General features: G+C 42.3%; 1 protein-coding gene across 2 annotated transcripts in view; it reads right to left on the bottom strand.

Moving 5' to 3' along the window:
* Positions 1-4,552: 4,552 nt before the first annotated feature.
* The window catches only part of TGFBR2 (transforming growth factor beta receptor 2), an 86,647-nt gene continuing 68,634 nt past the window's right edge, over positions 4,553-22,565 (bottom strand). For both annotated transcript variants that reach the window (XM_045537553.1, XM_045537562.1), the window contains 2 exons: positions 10,092-10,219; positions 4,553-7,221 (listed from right to left, as the gene is read on the bottom strand). In XM_045537553.1, the coding sequence (XP_045393509.1) occupies positions 7,042-7,221; positions 10,092-10,219 (308 nt within the window). In that variant the 3' untranslated portion in view covers positions 4,553-7,041. The remainder of the gene's footprint in view (positions 7,222-10,091; positions 10,220-22,565) is intronic.

Here is a 22,565-nt window from a genome sequence, read left to right on the forward strand (position 1 = left end):
GTGTTATAAAGAGCCATGTAGTTTTGGTTCTACTGGTATGGTACTGCAGGGAGTCAGATGCCTTGTCAGAACTATGGCCCTCGCACTGCCAGCTGGAAGGCCCATGTGTAGGTGTTCTAGATGACAGCCACACCTGGGCTCCCAGCTAACTACCAGCATTAACTTCCAGAGTGAGACATCTTGAATGTCCAGCCTAGCTGAACCATCAGATGATTTCAATGGTAGAAGAGACTTCCAGTGAGAACTCTCCAGCCCAAGCCTTTCCCAAGTTCCTGACCCACAAAATTTGAGCAAAATAAAATTGCTGCTTTAAGCCACTAAGTTTTATAGTAGTAATAATTGGAATATCCAAGGTCATAGAGCTAACAGACTTAGTAAGAGGACTTGGGCTAGAACCCAACTTCCCCTTCTCAGCCAGGTTATTCCTGCGGCCCAAAGTAATCAGATGGGACATTGAAATAAGACACATATATATAGTTACATAGTCATAGTTTATTTCTAACTTTGGCACTGTTGTTAAATTCCATAATATTGTTTGGGTACCATTCATTGCTCCCTGTACTATGTCAGGGGCTGTAAAACACGGGGTGGCATCAAAAGAGGATACAAAGGGTGAAGAAAAAATTGCCAACTTCACCTCATTCCGTATTCCATAATCATAACTGCTGGAAAAATGATAGAGGTACAAAAATTATGTGAAATCATTGAAAGAAAGAGTATGATATTTATATGATATTTTAATTATTATACAGCAATGGTGGCTATAGCACTGTAGCCACATGGGCAGATGTGGGACAGCAGCCAGGCTCACGCTTGGAGTTTCTCCAAAAAAGCCGGGCATTTTTAGCTGTAGGTTGTTTTACTCCAAGAGACATTAGTGATTAGGACATCCTGATCGCATGCTCTTTGTTTGTATGGGTCTGTCTCCTTAGCTGGATCATGGACTTCTAAAGGCTGAGAGCCTTCAATTCTTTCTTCAGTGAAAATTTGTTGAAAGACTGTTGTATGTTCCATTCTGTGCTAGATGCTGGGATAAGATGCAGAGGAACCCATTCAAGATGCCAGCAAACCTTGGGTGGTACACCACTTTGCATTCAACTAATGTTGGATGGAGGAAATAAATATGGCTAAAACAATTTTAAGTAGTGGACAGTTTTGTATTGACAGAGACCTGGGTTCAAGTTGTATAAACTTGAATAAGATAATTTCCTTAACTATAAAATGGAGAAAATAATATCTACTTTATAGGGCTGTTAGGATGATTAGCATATGTATGAATATATGTCACACATAAAATATATTTAATATACTTCAAGATACCTGTAATGTTCCTAATGAATGAGTATAATGTTCTAGAAAAGTCTATAGCTTGCATTAATGATATTTTAGTACTTTTTCTATGTGTTTTAACTTACTATCTCATTTGATTTTTTCCCCAGCTTTCTAATCTAAGCAGGGCAGGGATAAGTCTCAGATGGGGCAGAAGTGCAAGAGACCAAATTCATAGAAGTAGAAGGTGGTGATAGAGATAGACAAAAACCTGAGACTTCCTGTCTCATGGGGCCCTGTATTTCCCACCACAGCCAGGCCCTTCACTTGGATGAGACAGCCCCTGAAGGAAAAGGGCTGGTCTACTCAGTTATAGGATAAACACAACTCATCTTCCTCAAGAGTCAATTTTACCCAAAGATTTTTGGGAGCAATATATTCTTAAAATATTATAACAACAGCTTCATTTCAGAGAGTGCAAAAACTTAACAATAATAATAACTAATGCTTATGTGCACTTGTCTCTGTTCTAAACACTTTTAAAAATAGTATCTCATTTAATTCTTATAATTTTCCCAAATAGGTCTTATCATTGTCCCCATTCTACACGTTAAGGAACCAAGAAATAAAAGCAGTTAAACAGGTTCCAATGTGTAGGTGAGCTAGATAAATATTTAGACAATTCATTAAGCATATTTTGATGACCCTAGGGTACCAGGGCTACAGTTATTTTATTCTGTTGTCTATCATTGTGGACATGGGACGACTTTGAGGAGAATTTCAGTAGCACTGTGCTACATGGGCTGTATACAGAAATGATATTTAGGGATCAAGTGTGAGTGTGTGTGTGTGTGTGTGTGTGTGTGTGTGTGTGGAGAAAGAGAGAGAGCAAGAGAGCAAGCATTTCACAGTGTGTGCAATTTTAGCTTAATTAGAATAGGAAGACTATTAACAAGTTATTTTTAAATGCACTGAAGATCAGGAGGTATATTAGAATTAAATTACACTGTGTGAGGCTGATTGGCATGCCATGGAATGTGGGCAAGTTCACAATCTTGTTTTTATCAGCACAGTTTGCAAAGTAGGCCTGAAATGCATGGCCCCAAACCCATAGAGTATGGAGCTATAATTATTCAAGTAAAAAAAAAAGAAACTAATTGGGAATGTGATAAGCAATGATTAGGCAGCCTATTTCAGGAGGAAAATGAACAAAATGAGCAGATGCCAACTGTGGTGGCTTTAGTAAAAAAGGATAGACACACTTGTTTAAATGAAAAGTTCCCCGTCTGTCACCTAAAGAAGGAATTTCCCGCAGGACTGGACTATTAGCATGTCATTTGCATAAAGAGCTTGAAACAAAAACAGACACCACAAAATAGAAACTCTTGGGCACAAAGAAAACCTGCATTCAAAGGATGCTGACTGGTACAAGGGACTGAGTCCCTGCTGAGGGCACTTGGGGACTAATTGCCAACTGGGAATGTTCCTGACCTTGCAGTAGCAAGAACTGAAATAACCCCAGCAAAACAGCCTGGCTGGAGGAGAGGGGTTAGAAGACCTTGGCTCCTGTTTTGGCTGAAGCTCTTGGGCTGGAGCCCAGAGCCCATGTGCAGGGAGCCCAGAGGAATGACTTTCCTTCCCTGGGCTCCCTCATGGCCGACCACCTCCCCTCCAGTGCTAACTGCGTCTACCTCCTCCACATTTGGACTAGTAAATCTGACCCTGGAACCCCCAACAGGCTCCGTGTCATTGCTGCCTGACTCCAGCTTCATCTCGTGTTCAAGGTGGGAGTCTGACCTCTGGAGTCCAGCTGCTTCCGTCCAAATCCTGCAGCTAACCGTGGGTCCCTTAGCAAGACCTCACTCTGCCTCGGTTTGCTCATCTATAATATGGAGGTAAGATTGTTGTGAGGATTAAAGCAGATAAAGAAGGTAAAACATAGAGAATTGTGCTTGGTCCTTACTGTGTGCTCTCAATAAATGTTCCTTAAATGCTGGCAATTAATATGAATTTGCCTTTTTGGGTGGAGCTCTCTAACTTCAATCAGTCATTTTCAGATCTCTTGTAGTTGTCATAAATAAGTACCATTATAGATTAATGTATTTTAAAAATCAATTAAATTTTTTTTAAAAAACCAACCATATTTCAAGCAATATTTGTGAAAGCCCAGGCTTACTTTGTTAGAACATGTATTGAAGGCTTTCCAAGTTCAAGACACAACTTCAGGAGCCTTGTGTGTAATCTTTATCACAATGGTATCTTGTACATGATGAGGTTCATAACATCCCATTTTACACATGTCACAATTGACGCATGGAAAGGTTAATTTCCCCAGATAACACAGCTGGCAAATGGAGGACCAGGTAACTACTAAAATTAGTAACTACTAACACTGTACCAGTTATGATAGGACTGTAACTAATGCTCACAGTACGACCACATCATCTGGTTCAGTGACTCTCAGCTGGGAGGGATTTTCTTCCAGGGTACATTTGGCAAAGCCGGGATAAATTTTTGGTTGTCACAGCTGTGGGGTGGGTGCTACTGGCATCTAGTGGGTAGAAGCCAGGAGTGCTGCTACACATCCTACAATGCACAGGACAGCCCCCCTCCTCCCACCAAAGAATTATTCAACACAAAATGTCAGCAGTGCCAAGGTTGAAAAATCCTGACGTAGGCACTAGTACTGAAGTCACAGAATCTCTAACATTCCAAAACGGGTAGCTTGAAATGCATGCAGAAAATCTCATACACTTTGTCACAAGAAACCCTTTTAAACAATGACCTGGAGCCAAATTCAGGCACATTCATCCTGCCATCAGATAAGTCAATGAAAAGCACTAAGTGGGAAGTGGTGGCTGGGTAGAAAGGAATAGGGAAGCATGGAACACGACAAGAGTAAAAAGATAGCCAACAGCCTGCTGGTATGAGGAATGGAGACAAAAGGAAAAGCAAGAATAGCTCTTAGCAGAAGCGCTGGCTGTGAAAACCCCTGGGACAAACAGCCACGTGCACAGAGGCAGCTCCTGGGGCACACAGAGGGGCACATGCCAGGACATCGGGATAAGGGGCAGGCCACCAACGGCACCTGGTTCACACCACATGATTGAGCTGTGATTGCTTTTTTTTTTTTTTTAAAAAAAAGGCCTGAGACTGTCAGTCGAAGAAGACAATAAATATGAAAAAGTTGGAGATTTGTCTGGTGACGTTTTCTGTATAAACTGCAGAAGAACGAAGTGAGTCAAGTGGGCTTAACTACTTGAATAGGAAAAGGAGGCAGGAAGCTCACCTGAGTATTTTTGCTTTATTGAATCTAATAAACATTTTATTTATGTAAAAGACAAACAATGCATAGAATGAAAATAAGTGCTTGAGACTTTTGATATAAAAAGACTATATAGCATTCACATTCCTGTTTTAATAAATGAGTACAGCTGAAGTGTTCCATAAAAGAATAAAACTTTCCCTTTATGTATAGTAGTGAAAAAAAAGTCAGTATGTTTAGGAACTACAGAATGTTATTCCTTGGTCTTTTTCTTGAATAAGGAAAAAAGAAACATAAAACAAGCCACAGTATCATCTGACACTACATTCCAGTTTACACTGATGATAACCCAGAAGTGACAATACTTTTTTGAATCTTGGAAGATCCCATGAATGGACCAGTATTCTAGAAACTCACCACTAGAGGTCAATGAGCAACAGCTATTGGGATGGCAGAAGCAAGCCCAAAGGTGCAAGTGGAATTTCTAGGTGCTCCCATGGTGTTGCAGCCAAACTGTCCTTAACTCTCAGCCCACCACACTGAGCAGGGTGCCTAAAGTTTCCACCTAACTCCGAACTTCTCCACGTATCCTAAAACCTCAATGACACGAGATCTTCCAAAATCCAAACAAAGCTGATTTGCTCACTGCCAGTCCCTCTCTAATATTCCTATTTGGCTGAAAATAAGTAGCTTCAAAAACATTTTTTAAAAAGAGATTACTTGCAGCATTAACACTTGTTTGTGGATTAACAAGTTTCCTATGGAGTATTAAAGCCCATTCTTTGTTCTTGTCCATGTGGACACAGATTTCTTAACTTCAGTTGGGACTCTGGTGTCCCACATTCAAGTCCTCGCTCTCAATTTCTGCAAAGTTGGGAAGGCTGGTGTGATGGAGACACTGGTCATCATGAGAAAAGCTTGGAGTAAAGAGCTTCCCTCTCTGATGCAGAGGGAAAAACTATTAACATACAAGCAAAGAGACTCCGGTTAACTGGACCCACTTAAAGGAGGTCCCCTTTAGTCCAATAAAAGGTCAACTTCAAATCTTAACATCAGAGAAGTAGTCAAAAATCATACTATGTAGCCAGAGAATGACTGCTTGAATGCACATTTCTTACAAGGACCCTGGTCAGGGGCAGTTTAATTCTTGGACTGGGGCGGGGGTGGGCAGTGGAAAGGGCATATGTTTACAGTGAGAAGTGAAACAGCTTTATAAGTATGTCCACACCTTCATTTTGTGAATGGGGACCGGAGAGAACTGGAAACCCTCTGCTATTCTTACCTGGGGATCCAGATTTTTCGGCAAAATCTCCAAATATTTAAAAAGTGGCGTAATTTTTTTTTCAACACTGTGCTGGCCAAGAAAACACATGTCCGGAGTGCCCAAGAACAGTGGCAGTATTGAGCCACTAGTTCAAATCCTTTCCAGTAGGCCAAACCATGTTTGAGCATTTAGGAGCCCAAAAAAGATGGAACCCACTGGTGTTTGCACAGAAAGCTAGAGAGTCACACCAAGTGTGATAAAAAGTTAAACACAATGAACCCCAGAGCAGAGATCTGTTCCCTTTTAGGGAAGGATAAAGGCTGCAAGTGGAGAATAGTATTATAGATATAGGGGTAAGATAAAAAAAAAAGAGAAACAATCTCTCATTAGTAGATGTGTGGCAATTTCATGGGTGGGGAAATTTGACCTTCTGATTTTTCTGCAGCCAGTGAAGGTAAAAAATGGGGCTTAAAATGTTCATGCTATTAGAGATGGGGCGGTGCTTCTGAACTAGGATGACAAAGGTTGTTCATAAATTAGATGTGGAGCTTGGAGCTCAAGTGAAAAGTCCTGGAAAAACAATGGCACACAGGAACCTCAGGAACACTGGTCCCCGAACAGTGCCACTGCATTTAGTTCCACGGCCAGAGGAGAACCCCTGTGCAGGGAATGATTGTTTTGCAAAAGCAAGTGCAATGTGGCCATGGCAGGCTCTGAGACATGGGGCCTCTCTCCTAATTCAAAGTCCCCCGTCATATAGTCAGAGAACCACCGCATGTGTGATTGTCAAGTGCTAATGCTGTCATGGGTCCCTTCCTCGTCTGCTCGGTTCTGGAGCTCTCCAATAAAACCAATTTCCTGGGAATATTTGATCTTTTTCCTCGTCTCTTTTCAGAGTATGGCTATAGATATAGACATATATAGTTATATATAAAACATAGCTATTCCATATTTATATACAGGCATTAATAAAGTGCAAATGTTATTGGCTATTGTAAAAATCAATCTCATTTCCTGAGGAAGTGCTAACACAGCTTATCCTATGACAACGTCAAAGGCATAGAATGCTTTATGTCACCCACTCCCTGCTGCTGTGGTTTCTGCGCGTCCAGCAGCTGACAGGGAGGGGAGTGACCCCCTTGGTTTTCCAGGAAGCATCAGTTCAGGGGCAGCTTCCTGCTGCCTCTGTTCTTTGGTGAGCGGGATGGCCTCTTTGGACTTGACCCAGCCTGCTCTGGAAGAGCTATTTGGTAGTGTTCAGGGAGCCGTCCTCGGGAATCTTCTCCTCAGAGCAGCTCCTCCCCGAGAGTCTGTCCACGTGCTCCAGCTCGCTGAAGCGTTCTGCCACACACTGGGCCGTGAGACGGGCCTCTGGGTCATGGTCCCAGCACTCGGTCAGCGTCTCGCACACCATCTGGATGCCCTACAGTGGGAGAGAGGTCAATGGGGCACCATGAGTTGGGGGGCTCTGCAGAGGGCACGGTGGCCTGCTGACCTTGTTTGTGCAGGGAAGGCTAGGTCCAAAAGAGCCTGCGCACTTCACAGGTGCTGGCCGAGTGCCTACTGCGTGAGGCCAGCCGGTTCCCTGTGAAATGAGGGGTCTGCAGGTGGCAGCTGCCCTTGACACCTGCCATAGCTGTTCGCTCTGGTCCTATCCAATCACAATAGGTCCAGACAGCACAATGACCCTCTGCTGGACTTCTGGGATACAGTACTATCCCCAATACCTAAAAATTCCCCATGAAGAGGCCCCTAATACCATTTTCATACCTTTCTAGTTTATTCAGAGCAGTTTAGGTACATGGCAAAATTGAGTGGAAAGTAGAGAGTTTCCATATACTCCCTCCCGGAACACGCACAGCCTCCCCCACCTTGACATCTTGCTTCTATAGGATACATTAGTTATAATCAATGAACTCACATTGACACGTTGTTATCAACCAAAGCTCATAGTTTACATTAGGGTTTCCTCTTGGTGTTATACATTCTATGGGTTTTGACAAATGTATGATGACATGTATCTGCCATTATTGTATCATACAGAGTAGTTTCTCTGCCCTAAAAGTCCCTTGTGCTCCACCTATTCCACCCTTCCTCCCCCTGCCCCCAAACTCCTGGCAACCATTGATCCTTTACCGTCTCTGTAGTTTCGTCTTTTCCAAAGCGTCACACAGCTGGATCACATACACTGTTTTATTTTAAAATGGCTGAATACCCCGGTTTCATTCTGTAAAGTCCACATGTTTCCTGGCACTGTGATTCAGTAGCAGCTTCTAAGAGCGGCCAAGGATGGCCTCTGTGATGCCCCATTCCTCTCCATCAGCATTAGGTTGAACCCTGAAAACAGCTGTCTTTGTAGGTCAGATGTGCTCGACTCTAGGCCATTTCATAGGGTTCATACTCACTGTAAAAAAAGCCCCATCCAATGAACCCACCCAGAAAATCCTGCCCAGGAAAGTGGCAAGAGTTTTCTCTCATTGGCTTAATTTTTATTTTGGAATGCAAATACTTTTGTTACCATTTCAAATCCTTTTTGGGAATAAAGCAGGCAGGAATTAAATAGATAGTCTGATAGGTAGAAATAGAGTGTGCTCCTCCCAATTAGAGGATCAATACTACCAATGGTGACCCCTTCCATAGGTGGCTGGGGTGGGACAGATAAATCCCAACACTGCCTGGGAGAACGGGCACTTTCCCTGCATGCCTTCTAATACCAACAACTTTCCAACACACCTAGGAGCCTCCCTCTCCCTCCCCACCTTGTGAGTTCATGATGTTGAATTAATTGCATAATTCACCTAAATGATGGTATTGATTGATGGCCCTGTTAAGAGTAGAGTGTTATTGTTGGTACACAGGTAACATTTATTTTATTCTGGCACTGTAATTATAGGCAGTAAATTAAATTAAATATTAACCATTAACTTGAAATCAATAGGGCAACAAATCTCATTATGAGAAAAATGTATTATGCAAATTCTTTCCAGAATTTTATCATTATGAATAATGGCTTCATTACAAGAACTGTACAGCAGAGGAGGCAACAGAGTTTGAAAGAAACATAACACTCTAGCACCATCTGATTTCAGAGTTTATGCAAAACCGTCTTGCATTTTTAGAGTCAAAGAGGATTTGCCCCAAACCTCGGAGAAGCCCTTGACCCAACACAGCCTGGTTCACTGCCGCCACCTCCCCACCCTGACTTTATTAAGGTCTGTCCACTGCAGTGGCTCCGGGCCAGGACTGGCTCAGACCAGGCTTCCTGCTCCATTTGTCTTCCCGATTGCGCCTGACTTGTTTCTGTTTCTTATCTGAACTTGCCTTGCCCTTAGGAAAACCTACAACTTAGCCTCAGCTTTCATGGATGAGGGAATTCATCCAAAAGAGGCAATAAAACCTTTTAGTCAGTAGAAAGAACACTTTTGTCAGTGAGATAGGAGTACACTGTTCTCTCTCCTTTTTTACGAAGGGCTCTTTCCTGGGTGTGTCAGACCTAGAGACAGTTCTTTCTCACTCACAACATATCATTTTTTTTACTTTTTCTCTGACCATTGCCATCATCGAAGTGCCCCCAAAGCAAGAATTTGGACAGGCCTCCCTGTAAGTTAAAACCACTGCCCTGCTATGCAGCCTTAGCTACCCTTTCTTGAAAAAATAAGAAGCCATTAGGATGTTCCCAACAGACAGGCTTCCTGTTCCTTCACTGGCACTCTCCTCTTCCTTGCTTTCCCTCACTCCTGAGCGAGGAGCTGGCCTCCTCTTTCCCATGCGTGCTCACGCAGGTCTCTCCCAAGTCTGTGTGCACAGCCTGCAAACACCTGTGCATGGCCCTCTGCACGCGCAGTCCCTTCTCAGTCCAGCTGCCCGACAAACCCTGCTTGTTTCACATCTGCTAAGTATTTCCTTCCGGAGCTGAAGAAGATTCCCAGCAGAAAACATTTGGAACCCAGAGGGAATGAAATGTAAACTCCCCATGTTAAAGCATGGGAGTGACTAGCAGAGGCTGCAAAGAAAATATTTTGACCCAGAACTAAGGAGGCTTAGAAAAGAGGATAAATGCCCTTCAAATGATTATCCATTGAGTTTTCTTTGAATGTTGTACATACCTGCTGGTTGAACTTATAATTAATAGCACCATCCACTTTACTGACATTTTCTTTATAAACAAAACCTAACAGGGTCATAGATCACCAAGGGACCTGCCCTCAGATTTAAGCCCAATATCCCAGAATTCCTTCTTTCCTAAGAGGCTACTTTGGATGAATCTTACTCTTCTAAATAGTCACTCCTTACCTGGTGGTTGAGCCAGAAGCTGGGAATTTCTGGTCGTCCTCGATCTCTCAACACGTTGTCCTTCATGCTTTCGACACAGGGGTGCTCCCTCACCTTGGAACCGAATGGAGGCTCATAATCTTTTACTTCTGAGAAGAAAGCAGGCAAATACAGGGTCACTGAGAATGGTGTGTGCAGCTGAGGGACATGAGTGTGGTGAGATGCTTGGCTCAGTAGCATGAGGCACTGAGTGTCAAAATACATGTGATTGGGCAATTTTTTATAACAGTGGCTTCAAGGAAGAAGGAATAAGTGGTTAAGGAAAGAGCCTGAGAAGTATTCAACAAATGGTTGTCGAATGCTTACTATGTGCTAGGAATTGTGCCACTAGCTGGGGACAGAGTGGACAATAAGACAGACAGGATCACGGAGCTGACATTTTAATGCAGGCATTCTCTACAGGGGGATATTGCCCCAAACGGGTGAAACGGGTTCTTGGAAAGTTGGAAACATGTTACAGTGGTTTGTGGCCCTCCAAAGTCCCATAGTACACAAGCCAGATTTAATATGTGATATTAAATTTCATGAGCATATTCAGCCATAAAAAGGAATGAAATTCTGGCACAGGCTACAACATGGCTGAACCTTGAAGACATTATGCTAAGTGAAATAAGCCAGACAAAAGAACAAATATTGTATGATCTCACTCATATGAGATACTTTGAACATGTAAATTCATAGTGACAGGTGGTCGTCCGGGGGCTGGAAAAAGGGGGACGAGGAGTTATTCTTTAATGGGTAAAGAGTCTGTGGAAATGAAAGTTATGAAAAAAATGGGAAATAGTGGTGGCTATACAACATTGTGAATGTACTTAATGCCAGTAAAATCAACACCTAAAAATGGTTACAATGGTTAATTTTATAATATGTATATTTTACTATAGGGAAAAAAATCACAGGCAGTAGTGATTAGGAAAATATTCTCTACACAGGCTTCTTACAATAGCAGTGATGAAAAAAAGGTTGAGAAATGCTGTTTTAGTGAGATGAAGGAGGGGATGCATTAACAATAATATCAACAAGCAAAATTTTAAAATGATAATTTTTCTTTAATGATACCTGCTATAAAGAAAATAACACAGGATGATGTAACCCTTCACCCAGGGCCCGGGGTTTCAATTAAGGTCAATTTCTTTACAGAAACTTCCTTGAATATCCCTCAAATCATTCTCGGTTAGAGTTACTGGACAGAGCTTTATTTTAGCATGTGTCATATTTTAATAGATTCACCTGCTTATTTGTCTCACTCAACTGAATGGTGAGCCCTTAGAGGCAGGTTAAGTGTCCCTTTCTCATCCTCGTATTCCCTGAGCCAAGGACAAGGGCCCTCCCACACAGCAGACTCTCAGTAAATGCTCTGTGAGTGAATGAATGAATGTATGAATGGGTCTTAGATCTTGCCCAAAGTAGCAGTGCATAAACATTGGATGAATATTAAAACAACACACGACTTTAAATGAGCAGACTAATATACATGTCAATGGAGCATAAGGCAGTTTAAAAGATAGAAAACATCCTGATACTATAATAAAACATGCCTGGGCTGGAAGGAGAGAATGGGCTGGATTTAACATTTTTCTCCAAAGTAAGTAGGATCTTTGGCCTTTGGCTTTAAAATGATCTTGTTTCATGAGTAAAACTTTCAATAATTTGCACTTCCAGGGTAAGAATCGAAGCAGCTTTCATGGCAAAAGGACATGTTGAAATGAGATGGCTTGTTTTTGTTCTTTGTTTGTTTTCTCTTTTCCCCTTTCCCAGAACCCTAATTGCATATTTATCTTCTTCAGCCTCACCCAAATAGAAGGATATTTTCCTTCTGCCAGGATATTTTCTTTTTTTATAGTTTTAAATACAGGGAAATTGTGATGGAAGCATCACATTGAGACAAGCACAAACTAGCCTCTGTGTGTCTGCTTTTGCCTTCATGTGCCCAAGCACTTAATCAACACACTGTTCTCAGGCTGAGATCTGAATTTTGATTTGCCTAACATTTATGTGTCTTATTTCTTTTTTCCATTCCCTATCTTCCACCAAACTGTAATTTTCTAAGGCCTGAGGCAGAGGCTGAGTTTTGTCTTTCAACTCCCTTCTCAGTCCCTAAAACTGTGCCTTATACATAGTAGGCATTCAATAAATATGAGTTGGGTTAAATTCAAGCAAAAGCAGAAAACTGGGAATCCAAGCTGATTCCCAGTACGGATTTATGCTGACCTACTTCCTCTCTTCTATAAAATGAATAAACTGAACTGAACAACCTCCATGTTCCTCCCCAGATTTATTTTGTAATCCAATCTAATAAAATAATATGATGTTCTTTAGTATGTGTAGTATAATATAGTATTATAGGATAGGATAGAATTTGTATATGATACACATTGCTCCTTGGATAATGTACAGTTCACGCACTCTCCATTTCCAACCGCTTTGGCTGCTGTGGAAGTTGTCACTTGTGCCTGCCCAGTTTCCCTTTACCAAGCCAAGCCTAGCAGACCTCAGCTGCCACAGGTGTTGGGTCTTAAGAACTCACACCTTCACTATTCTCTGAGGGATTGCCCATGGTTGATGGGAGATGCCGCCTGGAGATTTCCGGACATGACAGCCTTGCTTCCAGGGGCAGCCTGTAGCTGATAACAAACTGACAGGTGGAAGTTTAACAGTCCAACCCTCTGGGCTCCTGGTGAGATAACTCTGCAGTACAATTCAAACTCTAGAGCTTCCTGTGAGATCAGGCTGAGGCTAGACCGCTCCCAAAACTACAGGTTTGCTTAAACTCCTTGCATGCTCCTTCCTGCTTCTCTTACTTCCTTTTCCTGAGACCTTATTCTTGTCACTGCACAAAAATCTTTGTGTTACACTCTCCTTCTAGCAACGCTGGCCAAGACAACTGCCAAGAAAGTGCTTTTTCCTTTCTGCCCAGATCTCTGTGTCTGCTAAACTGCACCGTCTGATTATGGCTACAAAGCCACCTCGAGGAAGTCTTGATGTAGTCCCTTCCTCTAAAGCTGAAAGTACTAAACCAGGAAGAGCATTCAGAATTGCACACTGTATTACTGTTACTCTGGTGAAACTTTTTTGCCTTTTTAGGAAGCGTTCGTGCTTTCTCTTTTCCACCAAGCCTTTCGGAGAGTTCTTTCTCCCCTGACCATCAACAATTCCCATAGCCACACCCAGAAGTGAAGAGGAGGGCATGACCAACATCAGAGGAGGCAAACGCTGGGGTCAGGACCAATCCCAGCTGTCAATCTCACAGCGGATAGCCTTTGAGAACAAAGGAAAAGTTTCCATAGTTAACATTATAATCCAAAGCCAATTTATTCCAAGTCCTAATCTTCAAAGTCACATAAGCCACAGCAATTTATTTTAATTTTGTGAATTCTGTGTGGACCAAAGCAGGTTTCCAAGGAGAATGGGAGAAGATGGCACTGGGCATATTTCTATTTAAAGGAAAAGTAATGAGTGCTCCTATGGGGAGACAAAAAAAAGATAAAGGTATTAATCCTTTCCCAGAGCAAAGAGATTTGTAAATAGGTTACTTTCTACTTTTCCTAAACCGTTGGAAAGCTGTGAGATTCCCTAGTATGCCCAGGGGATACAAGGCCTGCTTCCCATCTTTGATTTGTGGGGATTTCATAGAGGAGGGAGTCAAGGTTAGTCTGCAAGGCACTGGCAAAGGGACTGACTCCTTGAGCCACACTGGGAAGATCCATGAATTCTCTGCCTCCTTCTAAGTTTAAAATAGACAAATGTGGGAAATCATCTTTTGACCCAAACTAACATACTCCAATCCCTTAATATTAAAGTGGTTTTTCAGATTAGGAATGGGGATGGAGATTTGAAGTGTGTGTGTGTTTCAAGCTGACCTTTCTTTAACTCCTGGGAAATGTCATATTTATATAATATATATACTCCAAAATAGCCACATACATGTTTGCTTTTTTTTCCTATTATGGATTCTTGTGATTCTTCTTTCTTTGCCCTGCTCCCAACATTTTGGACATCCTACTCTCGGCGCTATTTTTCTCATGCCCCGCAACGTGTAGGAAGGCGACTGACTTAAGGCTTGGCAGCATGTACACATTTGCCTCTCAGTCAACAGCTTTGATGTTTGATTGTAGCAATCAAGCAGTTTTTCTTGTTTTTCTCTTTTGTGGCGATTAAGGCAACATCATTCTTGGGGCCTCCATTAGGACTTGAAGGATGACCATTTACAGACATTATGGTGGAGGCCATTCTCTCCTGGAGGGCATTTCCTAGCTGCTCCTCCATTATTCTAAGTATCCCTTGGAATGTCAGAGATATTTGCTTTGACTCAGCAGAAGAGGGTGTCCACAGACCCCTGGGTGGAAGCCTGAACCCTGGTAGAGGAGATTAGAGGGCAGGAAGCCCTCTGCCAGCTGGGCAGGTACTGATGGTCCTTCCTAGGAAGAGACCTCGCACACCCAGATAGTCCTAGAGAACAGGGCAGAGTCGGTGACCAGCAACAAACTGGCGGCCTGGCCCTTTGCATCTCCAACTTCCTTCTCACAGTTTCAGACAGCTAGAAGCTGAGATGCTTCATCCACTTTTGCAAAAATCACTGGGCCAAAATGGCATATCTTTCATCACTACCTATCTGCATTTCATGACGGTGCTTAAAATATTTTGATTTTAGAAACTGCATATGATTAAAACAATGAAGTTACTAAATAAATGTGTATAGAGAAAAGTAAATCACTCTGGCACTCCTAACCCCTAGTTTCTTTCACAAAAGTGGCTTGAGTTGAATTGCAGGATTGAAAGTGATTTAAATTTTTCCCTTATTATTTATAAATGAGCACTTATCAATTTATTTTTTATAAAAGACCAAGTGTTTTGCCCTAAATTCACAGAAGATAAAGGCTTTAGTAAAACACAGTAGAAATGAATTACAAGAAAAATGAATTCCACTTGGGTGCTGTGGCAACATCAACTTGCTATTTAAGTTACTCAACACCTACTCTCAGTTTCTGTCCTTATCATATTGAAAATCTGAAACAAACAGTTTGAGAACCAGCATCTTCCACAGACCATACTTGGAGCAGCATTGTTCTGAATGTTTCAGGAGAAATATGAGTTGTATCTTGCCAGAGGAATAAGAATACAAGTTATCAAATGTATTTTAAGGGTTTCAAATGAGTCAGACAGAGAATGTTGAAGAGTAGTCTTTAGAGATGTGATCAACACCCTCAATTTACAGTTTAGAAAACCGAGGGCCAAAGAGTACCCAGGATTCTGGAAAGAATACTTAGAATTACATACTGTGTTACTGTTACTATGACGAAATCACCTTCCATTTTTAGGATGCTTTCATGCTTTCTCATCTCTGCCAAGCATTTTAGTGAGTTCTTTCCCCCTACCAGAGCAAGGACAGCTGAGGCAGCCCCCAGTGTGAACATGCCGGTCACAAATTTGACAGGTGTGTCCCTCTCCACCTTGGTGAGGCCTCCCCACCATATAATCTTGAGAAGGGGAAATTTATGGAATCTGTTAGATGGCTATCATTTGTAATTTCTGAACAAGCCATGCAAAAAAAACTTATTACAGCGAGCAGCTCTCTCTTTAGCTGCTATTATTTACCCATATGAAACACAAAGACTGTCCTCTCTGAGTTTAGGGAAGTAGGTGGGACTGGTAGTGGGGGACAATGGGAAAGAATGAGAATGTCTCACTAGACCAGGGCATGACTGGCAATAGAGTTACTGCAATATTTTCTAGAGTTCCTCTTTGCATGTTTGTTCAAATGATGCCCAACCTCGGGCCTCCCTCCTGTGAAGAACTGCAGAGAAAGCAAGTTAAGGGGTGAGTGGGTTGAGTCCAAAGAGAGTGCTACACCTGGCTAACCTATGATAAGAACCACCTTTTAAAATAATTTGGAATTGCCTCTAAGAAAATAGCAAAGAGCTTAGCGAGTAAGACTAAGTTGAGTGCTTAGGAAAAAAATAGCACTAACAATATGCATCATAAGTAGCAGCATTACTCGTTGTTTTTGCCATGGCTCCTTCATAAACCAGATATGAGGACTTGGAAAAGAGATGTCAAGACGTTGGGCCTCAATTTCCACATCCAGAAAATGAGAATAGTTCCATGTGCTCTCTGCCACTGTTCAGCACAATGTTACAGGGCCCTTTGCACAGCCCCTGCATTTGCTCTTCCTTTCATGCTGGCCCAGCTACTGGGGGCAGGCAGGGAGTGCTGTATAGTTCACCCTCCCAACATTGGCCCTAAGAAGCCCTCCACCAAAGACAGATGGGAGCTGGAAGATAAACACCCAGTTTCCTTTGAGCCAGGTGGTATGACACTGAGGCATGTGTTCTATGCTGCATGCACTTACACTCCAGTAGCCTGTGGTGGTAACCCACTTGGTAAGATATCCTTAAAATACCTAGGAATATATTTAACCAAGGAGGTGAAAGATCTCTGCAAAGAGAACTATGAATCACTGAGGAAGGAAACTGCAGATGATGTAAACAAATGGAAAAACATATCATGCTCATGGATTGGCAGAATCAGCATTGTTAAAATGTCCATACTATCCAAAGCAATTTACAGATTCAATGCGATCCCCCACCAAAATACCAATGTTATTTTTTGCAGATCTAGAAAAAAATAATTCTACACTTTGTTTGGAAACAGAAAAGAGCCAGAATAGCCAAAGCCGTCTTAAGCGAAAGGAACAAATCTGGAGGCATCACCTCACCAGACTTCACGCTATACTAGAAGGCTATGGTAACCAAAACAGCATGGTACGGGCACAAAAATAGAGACATAGACCAATGGAACAGAACAGAGAACCCACATATACAACCACCCACATATTACCATCTGATCTCTGACAAAGTAGACAGCAATATACATTGGGGAAAAGAATCCCCATTCAAAAGTGGTGGTGGGGAAATTGGATAGCCACATGTAGGAGAGTGAAACAGAATCCATATCTCTCACCACTCACAAAAATTAATTCAAGATGGATAACAGATTTAAATGTAAAGCATGAAACCATAAGAATTCTGGAAGAAACTGTTGGAAAAAACTCTTCTAGATATTGGCCTAGGCAAAGAATTTATGAAGAAGACACCAAGGGCAATCACAGAAACAACAAAATGAAATAAATGGGACCTGATTAAATTAAAAAGCTTCTGCACAGCCAAGGAAACAATCAACAGAGCAAACAGACAACCTACAGAATGGGAGAAAATATTTGCATGCTATACATCCAATAAAGGGCTAATAACCAGAATCTACAAGGAACTCAAGCAAATCAGCAAGGAAAAAATCAAACAACCCCACTAAAAAAATGGGTAAAAGACATGAGCAGAAACTTTTCAAAGGAAGATAGACTAATGGCCAGTAAATATATGAAAAAATACTCAATGTCAGTGATCATCAGAGAAATGAAAATCAAAACTACAATGAGATATCAACTAATCCCAGTGAGAATGGCTTTTATCAAAAAGTCCCAAAACAATAGATGCTGGTGGGGATGTGGGGAGAAAGGATCACTTACACGTTGTTGATGGGACTACAAACTAATGCAACCTCTATGGAAAACAGTATGGAGATTTCTCAAAGAACTAAAAGTAGACCTACCACATTTGATCCAGCAATCCCACTATTGAGTATTTACCCAAAAGAAAAAAAAAGTCATTTCATCAAAAAGACACTTGTACTAGAATGTTTATTGCAGCACAATTCACATTCGCAAAGATGTGGAATCAACCAAGTGCCTATCAATTCATGAGTGGATTAATAAAATGTGGTATATGTGCACCATGGAGTACTACTCAGCCACAAAAATGAATTAATACCTTTTGCAACAATCTAGAAGGAACTGGTGACCATCCTCCTAAGTGAAGCATTGCAAGAATGAAAAAACAAATACCACACGTACTCACTGTTAAATTGGAACTAACCAGTCAGCACTCATGTGCACAGATGGACATAAAACTCAATGGAAATCTGGCAGGTGGGAGGGAAGAGGAGGGGACCGGTGAATTCATACCTAATGGGTACAATGTACACTATCTGGGTGATGGGCACACTTATAACTTTGACTCAAGTGGTACAAAAGCAATCCGTGTAACCAAAACATTTGTATCCCCCTAATATTCTGGAAAAAAAAAAGATATCCTTTACTGGCTTCCTTCCCTTTCCTGACTCATTTCCCCATTCCACCGCTGTCATTTCCTGTGATCTCTTCCCAAATAAACTACTTGCACTCAAATTCTCAGCGCAGGATCTGGGGCACCCAGCCCAAGGCAGATGTCCACACAGCAGACTCATTTAATCAAAGCAAGTTCCTGTCTCACTCTCAGACCACTTCCCAAGCCAGGCGTACTGAGGTGGAGCACCTCAGTCTTCCCTGGAGTACCCCAAACAACATCTTTTCTAAGAAACCTCCTTATTTCATTGCTTGAGAATGACTTTCTTCCTTCTTTTCCCCTTCTCCTCCTGCCTCTTGCTGCAGTCTTTTCTCGGATGGAAGCCACCCACAACTGCTGGCTGGCCCTCGCAGCCTCTTTGAATTTGTCTCAGGAGACTTAAGAGAAACTATGCCTGCCTCTCTCTCCCCAGTTCTGCGACACTCCCAAGGCAGGGCTGCGAGACAGCAACGGTATTCCTCGGAAAGTCAGCATCTGGTGCACAGCTGTTGTTTTGATTATAGCTCCAACTTAACAGGGCGGCAAAACTGTCCACAGTTTCCCCCAAAGCAGTACCCCTGAGTCTTCATATCTGCTTTCTAAACTGTGCTCCCCTGAAATCCAGGAAGATGAAATGCTCCAATCCCAGTCTCCCTCTCCTCAGCCTTCTCTACTACCCCTCCCCTTTTTCCTCTTTCTTCCCGCCATCCCCTTTCCTTTCTTTTTGGTTCATTTGCACTTTTTGTCCACCTCACAGACTGCAGCAGCCTGACAATACGCTAAGGAGCCATTCTTGGGGTTGTGTTACTCCGTTCAACACTTGCTCAGCTGGCTGCCGTGTGTCAGCTTCTAGTCAAAGGCCTCAGCGGCAAGGGATTTGGAAGTCGGTTCGCTGGGGGCCACGCTGGCTGGGGATGACGTGAGTATTGCCCCTGCTGTGTTCAGCAAAGAGGACCTGAATAGGACCCCGCCTTCGCCTCCCACACACCACACAGACACTTGCATGAACACCAAACAAACCAAGAGCCTGGGACAGAGATTTCTTTGTAAAAGAGAGTCAGTCTCCAGGTCTGCCCTTGCCTTGCTGAATGGTGATTTCATGACTTTGCTCCCTCTTCATAAAACAGTAACACGCCATTTCTGTCCTATTCTTTCTTCAAACAACTCTGAAAGACTTGTGTTCTTGGTTTGCCTTTTGTATTCTTTCAGAGGATTGAAGTGTCTGAAATAATACCCTCTGCCATTATGTACCCCCTACAGCTACTTTATTTTTCTTTCTAAAATCATCACACCCACCTTCCATCCCACCCCCAACATTATATTATAAATCTCTTTGTTTATTACCCCTCTTTCTAGATTATTAGCTCTTCACTAGATTCCCTGTCCCTTGGGGAAAGACACTTCTTTCAAAACTGCCGTATCCCTGGCATTTTGAATAATGTCTGCCAAACAAAAGGTATCTAATAAGTACTTTTTTGAGTGAATGAATGATGGATACATCTCCTGAGAAGTAAGAATAAGCAAGTTATCTCAGACTTTAAGGCACTGATGCTGTGACATGCTACAGAAATGAACAGCTTTGGGATTCTGTTAACAGGGATTCACCCAGAGAAGTGAGGCCATCACTGGATGTTCCTTCAGTGTGTGACAGCCTCACCACGTCTGCTAGAAAGGCTTCACACCAACTTCCAGGATGCACAGAGTAGCTCTGACTATCCCACTCATAATAATAATGGAAATCACAGCTACTATTTTTTAAACATGTTCTCCACTGGTCAGGCCAGCACTATACCAGGAAGATTAAGGCCCATGGGCTATAAAGTCAGACAGCAGGGCTTTGATTCCTGGCTGAATAACTTTCCCACATCTTGAAGCCTCAATTTTCTCATCTGTAAAATGGGGTTAATAGCAGTACAGACTTCAAAGAGTTCTTGACACATTAAATGAATTGATCTATGGAGCAAGTGCTCAAGCAATGGTAGTTATTATTCCTTTGTGGCTTGCTTTATTGGGACCAAACCTACTCCCGATAGGAACCCTTTTTATTTTGACTACTGTCTTCACTTATTACAACCCATCTCTTGAGCTCTCCAGTGGAATTTAATGCTAAATGAAGCTGTACCACCTGGCTTCAGAAGGGCATTATTATTATCTGTTTAAATTTTCTCACCCAAGGCTTCTCTAGTATAGTGCCGTATCTTTCTCTGTTTCCCTTGTGCTGCTTTGCACAGAGGAGAGGCCAGTAGATAAAGAAGTAACTCAGAAGGACACCCCTGAGTCTTACTCTTCCTTTAAGAGCCAACTTAACCCTCCTTCCCTGACCCTAGCACAGCACTCCCTTTAGAGCAGGGGTCCCCAACCTATGGTGAGTTGTATAATTATTTCATTATATATTACAATGTAATAATAATAGAAATAAAGTGCACAATAAATGTAACATGCTTGAATCATCCCGAAACCATCCTGCCCTCAACTTCCATGGAATAATTGTCTTCCATGAAAACGGTCCCTGGTGCCAAAAAGGTTGGGGACCACTGCTCTAGAGGACCTAGGCATTCAGTCCCCTGTGCCCACTGCCTTCCCTTGCTGCAGCATTTATCACAAGGGCATTTCACTTGCCTGTTTAAAAAGTCTATTTCAGTGTTCCAGTGCCAGTAAATAGCATGAGACCAAGCGCAAAGGAGAACCTAAAAGACATTCATATTGATGAATGCAAAGTAAGAATACTTTGGAGATGTGCCTAGAGTTGGGGTTCAACATCCAGGTAAAGAGTTTAGGCTCAACCGTATGAACACAATGGAGTCACTTAAAGGCAGGAGAGGTGGGATTTCACATTCTTCTGTGAAGTCTTCTGTCCCCTAATGCTCAGTATCCTGCTTCATTCAGGTAGATGATCTGCTACTTAGAACATTTTTTTGAAGTACTGAGTAGTGTAATGTTAACATCCAAGAAAGTAAAAGAACTAGTCACCTCTGAGGCAGCTTATTAACAACTGCTAACAGACAGAGGTCAATGTTCCAGAGCTTAAAAAAAAGTATCGATAAAATTGTGGCCCCCTTAACTATAGGATGGGGTGCTGTATCCCTATTACCAATGATGGTCACCCTAAGAAATGCAAGCAGCCACAGCCACCTTCCTTCAGGGGGCAGATCCACTGTAGTTGTCACATAGATCAGCTACATTGTCACTGGAGACTCAGATCCAACCGTCTTCCTACACATGGTAGAGGTGCATTGTACCTCCTGAGGAGGCTTCTCTACAGGTGCTTGGTAGGTGGCTCGATGGGCCAGATAATAGGCCTTCCAGCTCATAGCAGTGTCCCTGAACCATGACCCCATAAGCATACACACAGCCAGAACTACAGAGATGACCCCCAAGATCTGGTTGCCTTCACTGTCCACATGGTTGTGAAATAAAATATTGACCTATATAATTCATCATACTAAGGTAAGCATATTCCACGCTTCCTTTTTTGAAATGAGACCGGCAGTAAAAAACAATAAGGACAATAAAAATTGTGTGTATTTCAAGCCGCAGAAAAAAGAAGTTTAAACTTAAGGAAAAAACTTCAACATCCCTTCCTCTTCTTTATACTTTATAAATGAAAGTCTAACATCGACTAGAGGGATTTAGTATCTCTTTTATTTCTAGGGTAAGAAACATATCTGCATGTATAAATTTTTTAAAGACAAAGGAGAAAAAAAATAAACGCCTATTTCCAGTTGACTACAGGCTTCTTGGGGTCAAGGCCTGTCCTTGCGTCTGTGTTTCCACCGCAGGGGCACCAGGACGACACAAAGGCTCACGCTTGAAGGAAACGCGGCTGCCTTTAGGCTTCGTGTGCTTTCCAAAGGACTTTTTGAATGTAAAAGAAAAGTCTCTGAAACTAAGACCAGGCTAAAAATCTGTCTTTAAGGTTTTTAAGACATATCAAAAAAAAAAAAAAGAAAAAACAAAAACAAGGATGCTTTTAAAAGAAGCAGCCACAGGCGGGGCGCGGTGGCTCACGCCTGTAATCCTAGCACTCTGGGAGGCCGAGGTGGGAGGATCGCTCAAGGTCAGGAGTTGGAGACCAGCCTGAGCAAGAGCGAGACCTGTCTCTACTAAAAAATATAGAAAGAAATTATCTGGCCAACTAAAATATATAGCAAAAATTAGCCGGGCATGGTGGCCCATGCCTGTAGTCCCAGCTACTCGGGAGGCTGAGACAGTAGGATTGCTTAAGCCCAGGAGTTTGAGGTTGCTGTGAGCTAGGCTGACGCCAGGGCACTCACTCTAG

Source organism: Lemur catta, chromosome 1 (assembly GCF_020740605.2).
Source record: "Lemur catta isolate mLemCat1 chromosome 1, mLemCat1.pri, whole genome shotgun sequence".
NCBI lineage: Eukaryota > Metazoa > Chordata > Mammalia > Primates > Lemuridae > Lemur > Lemur catta.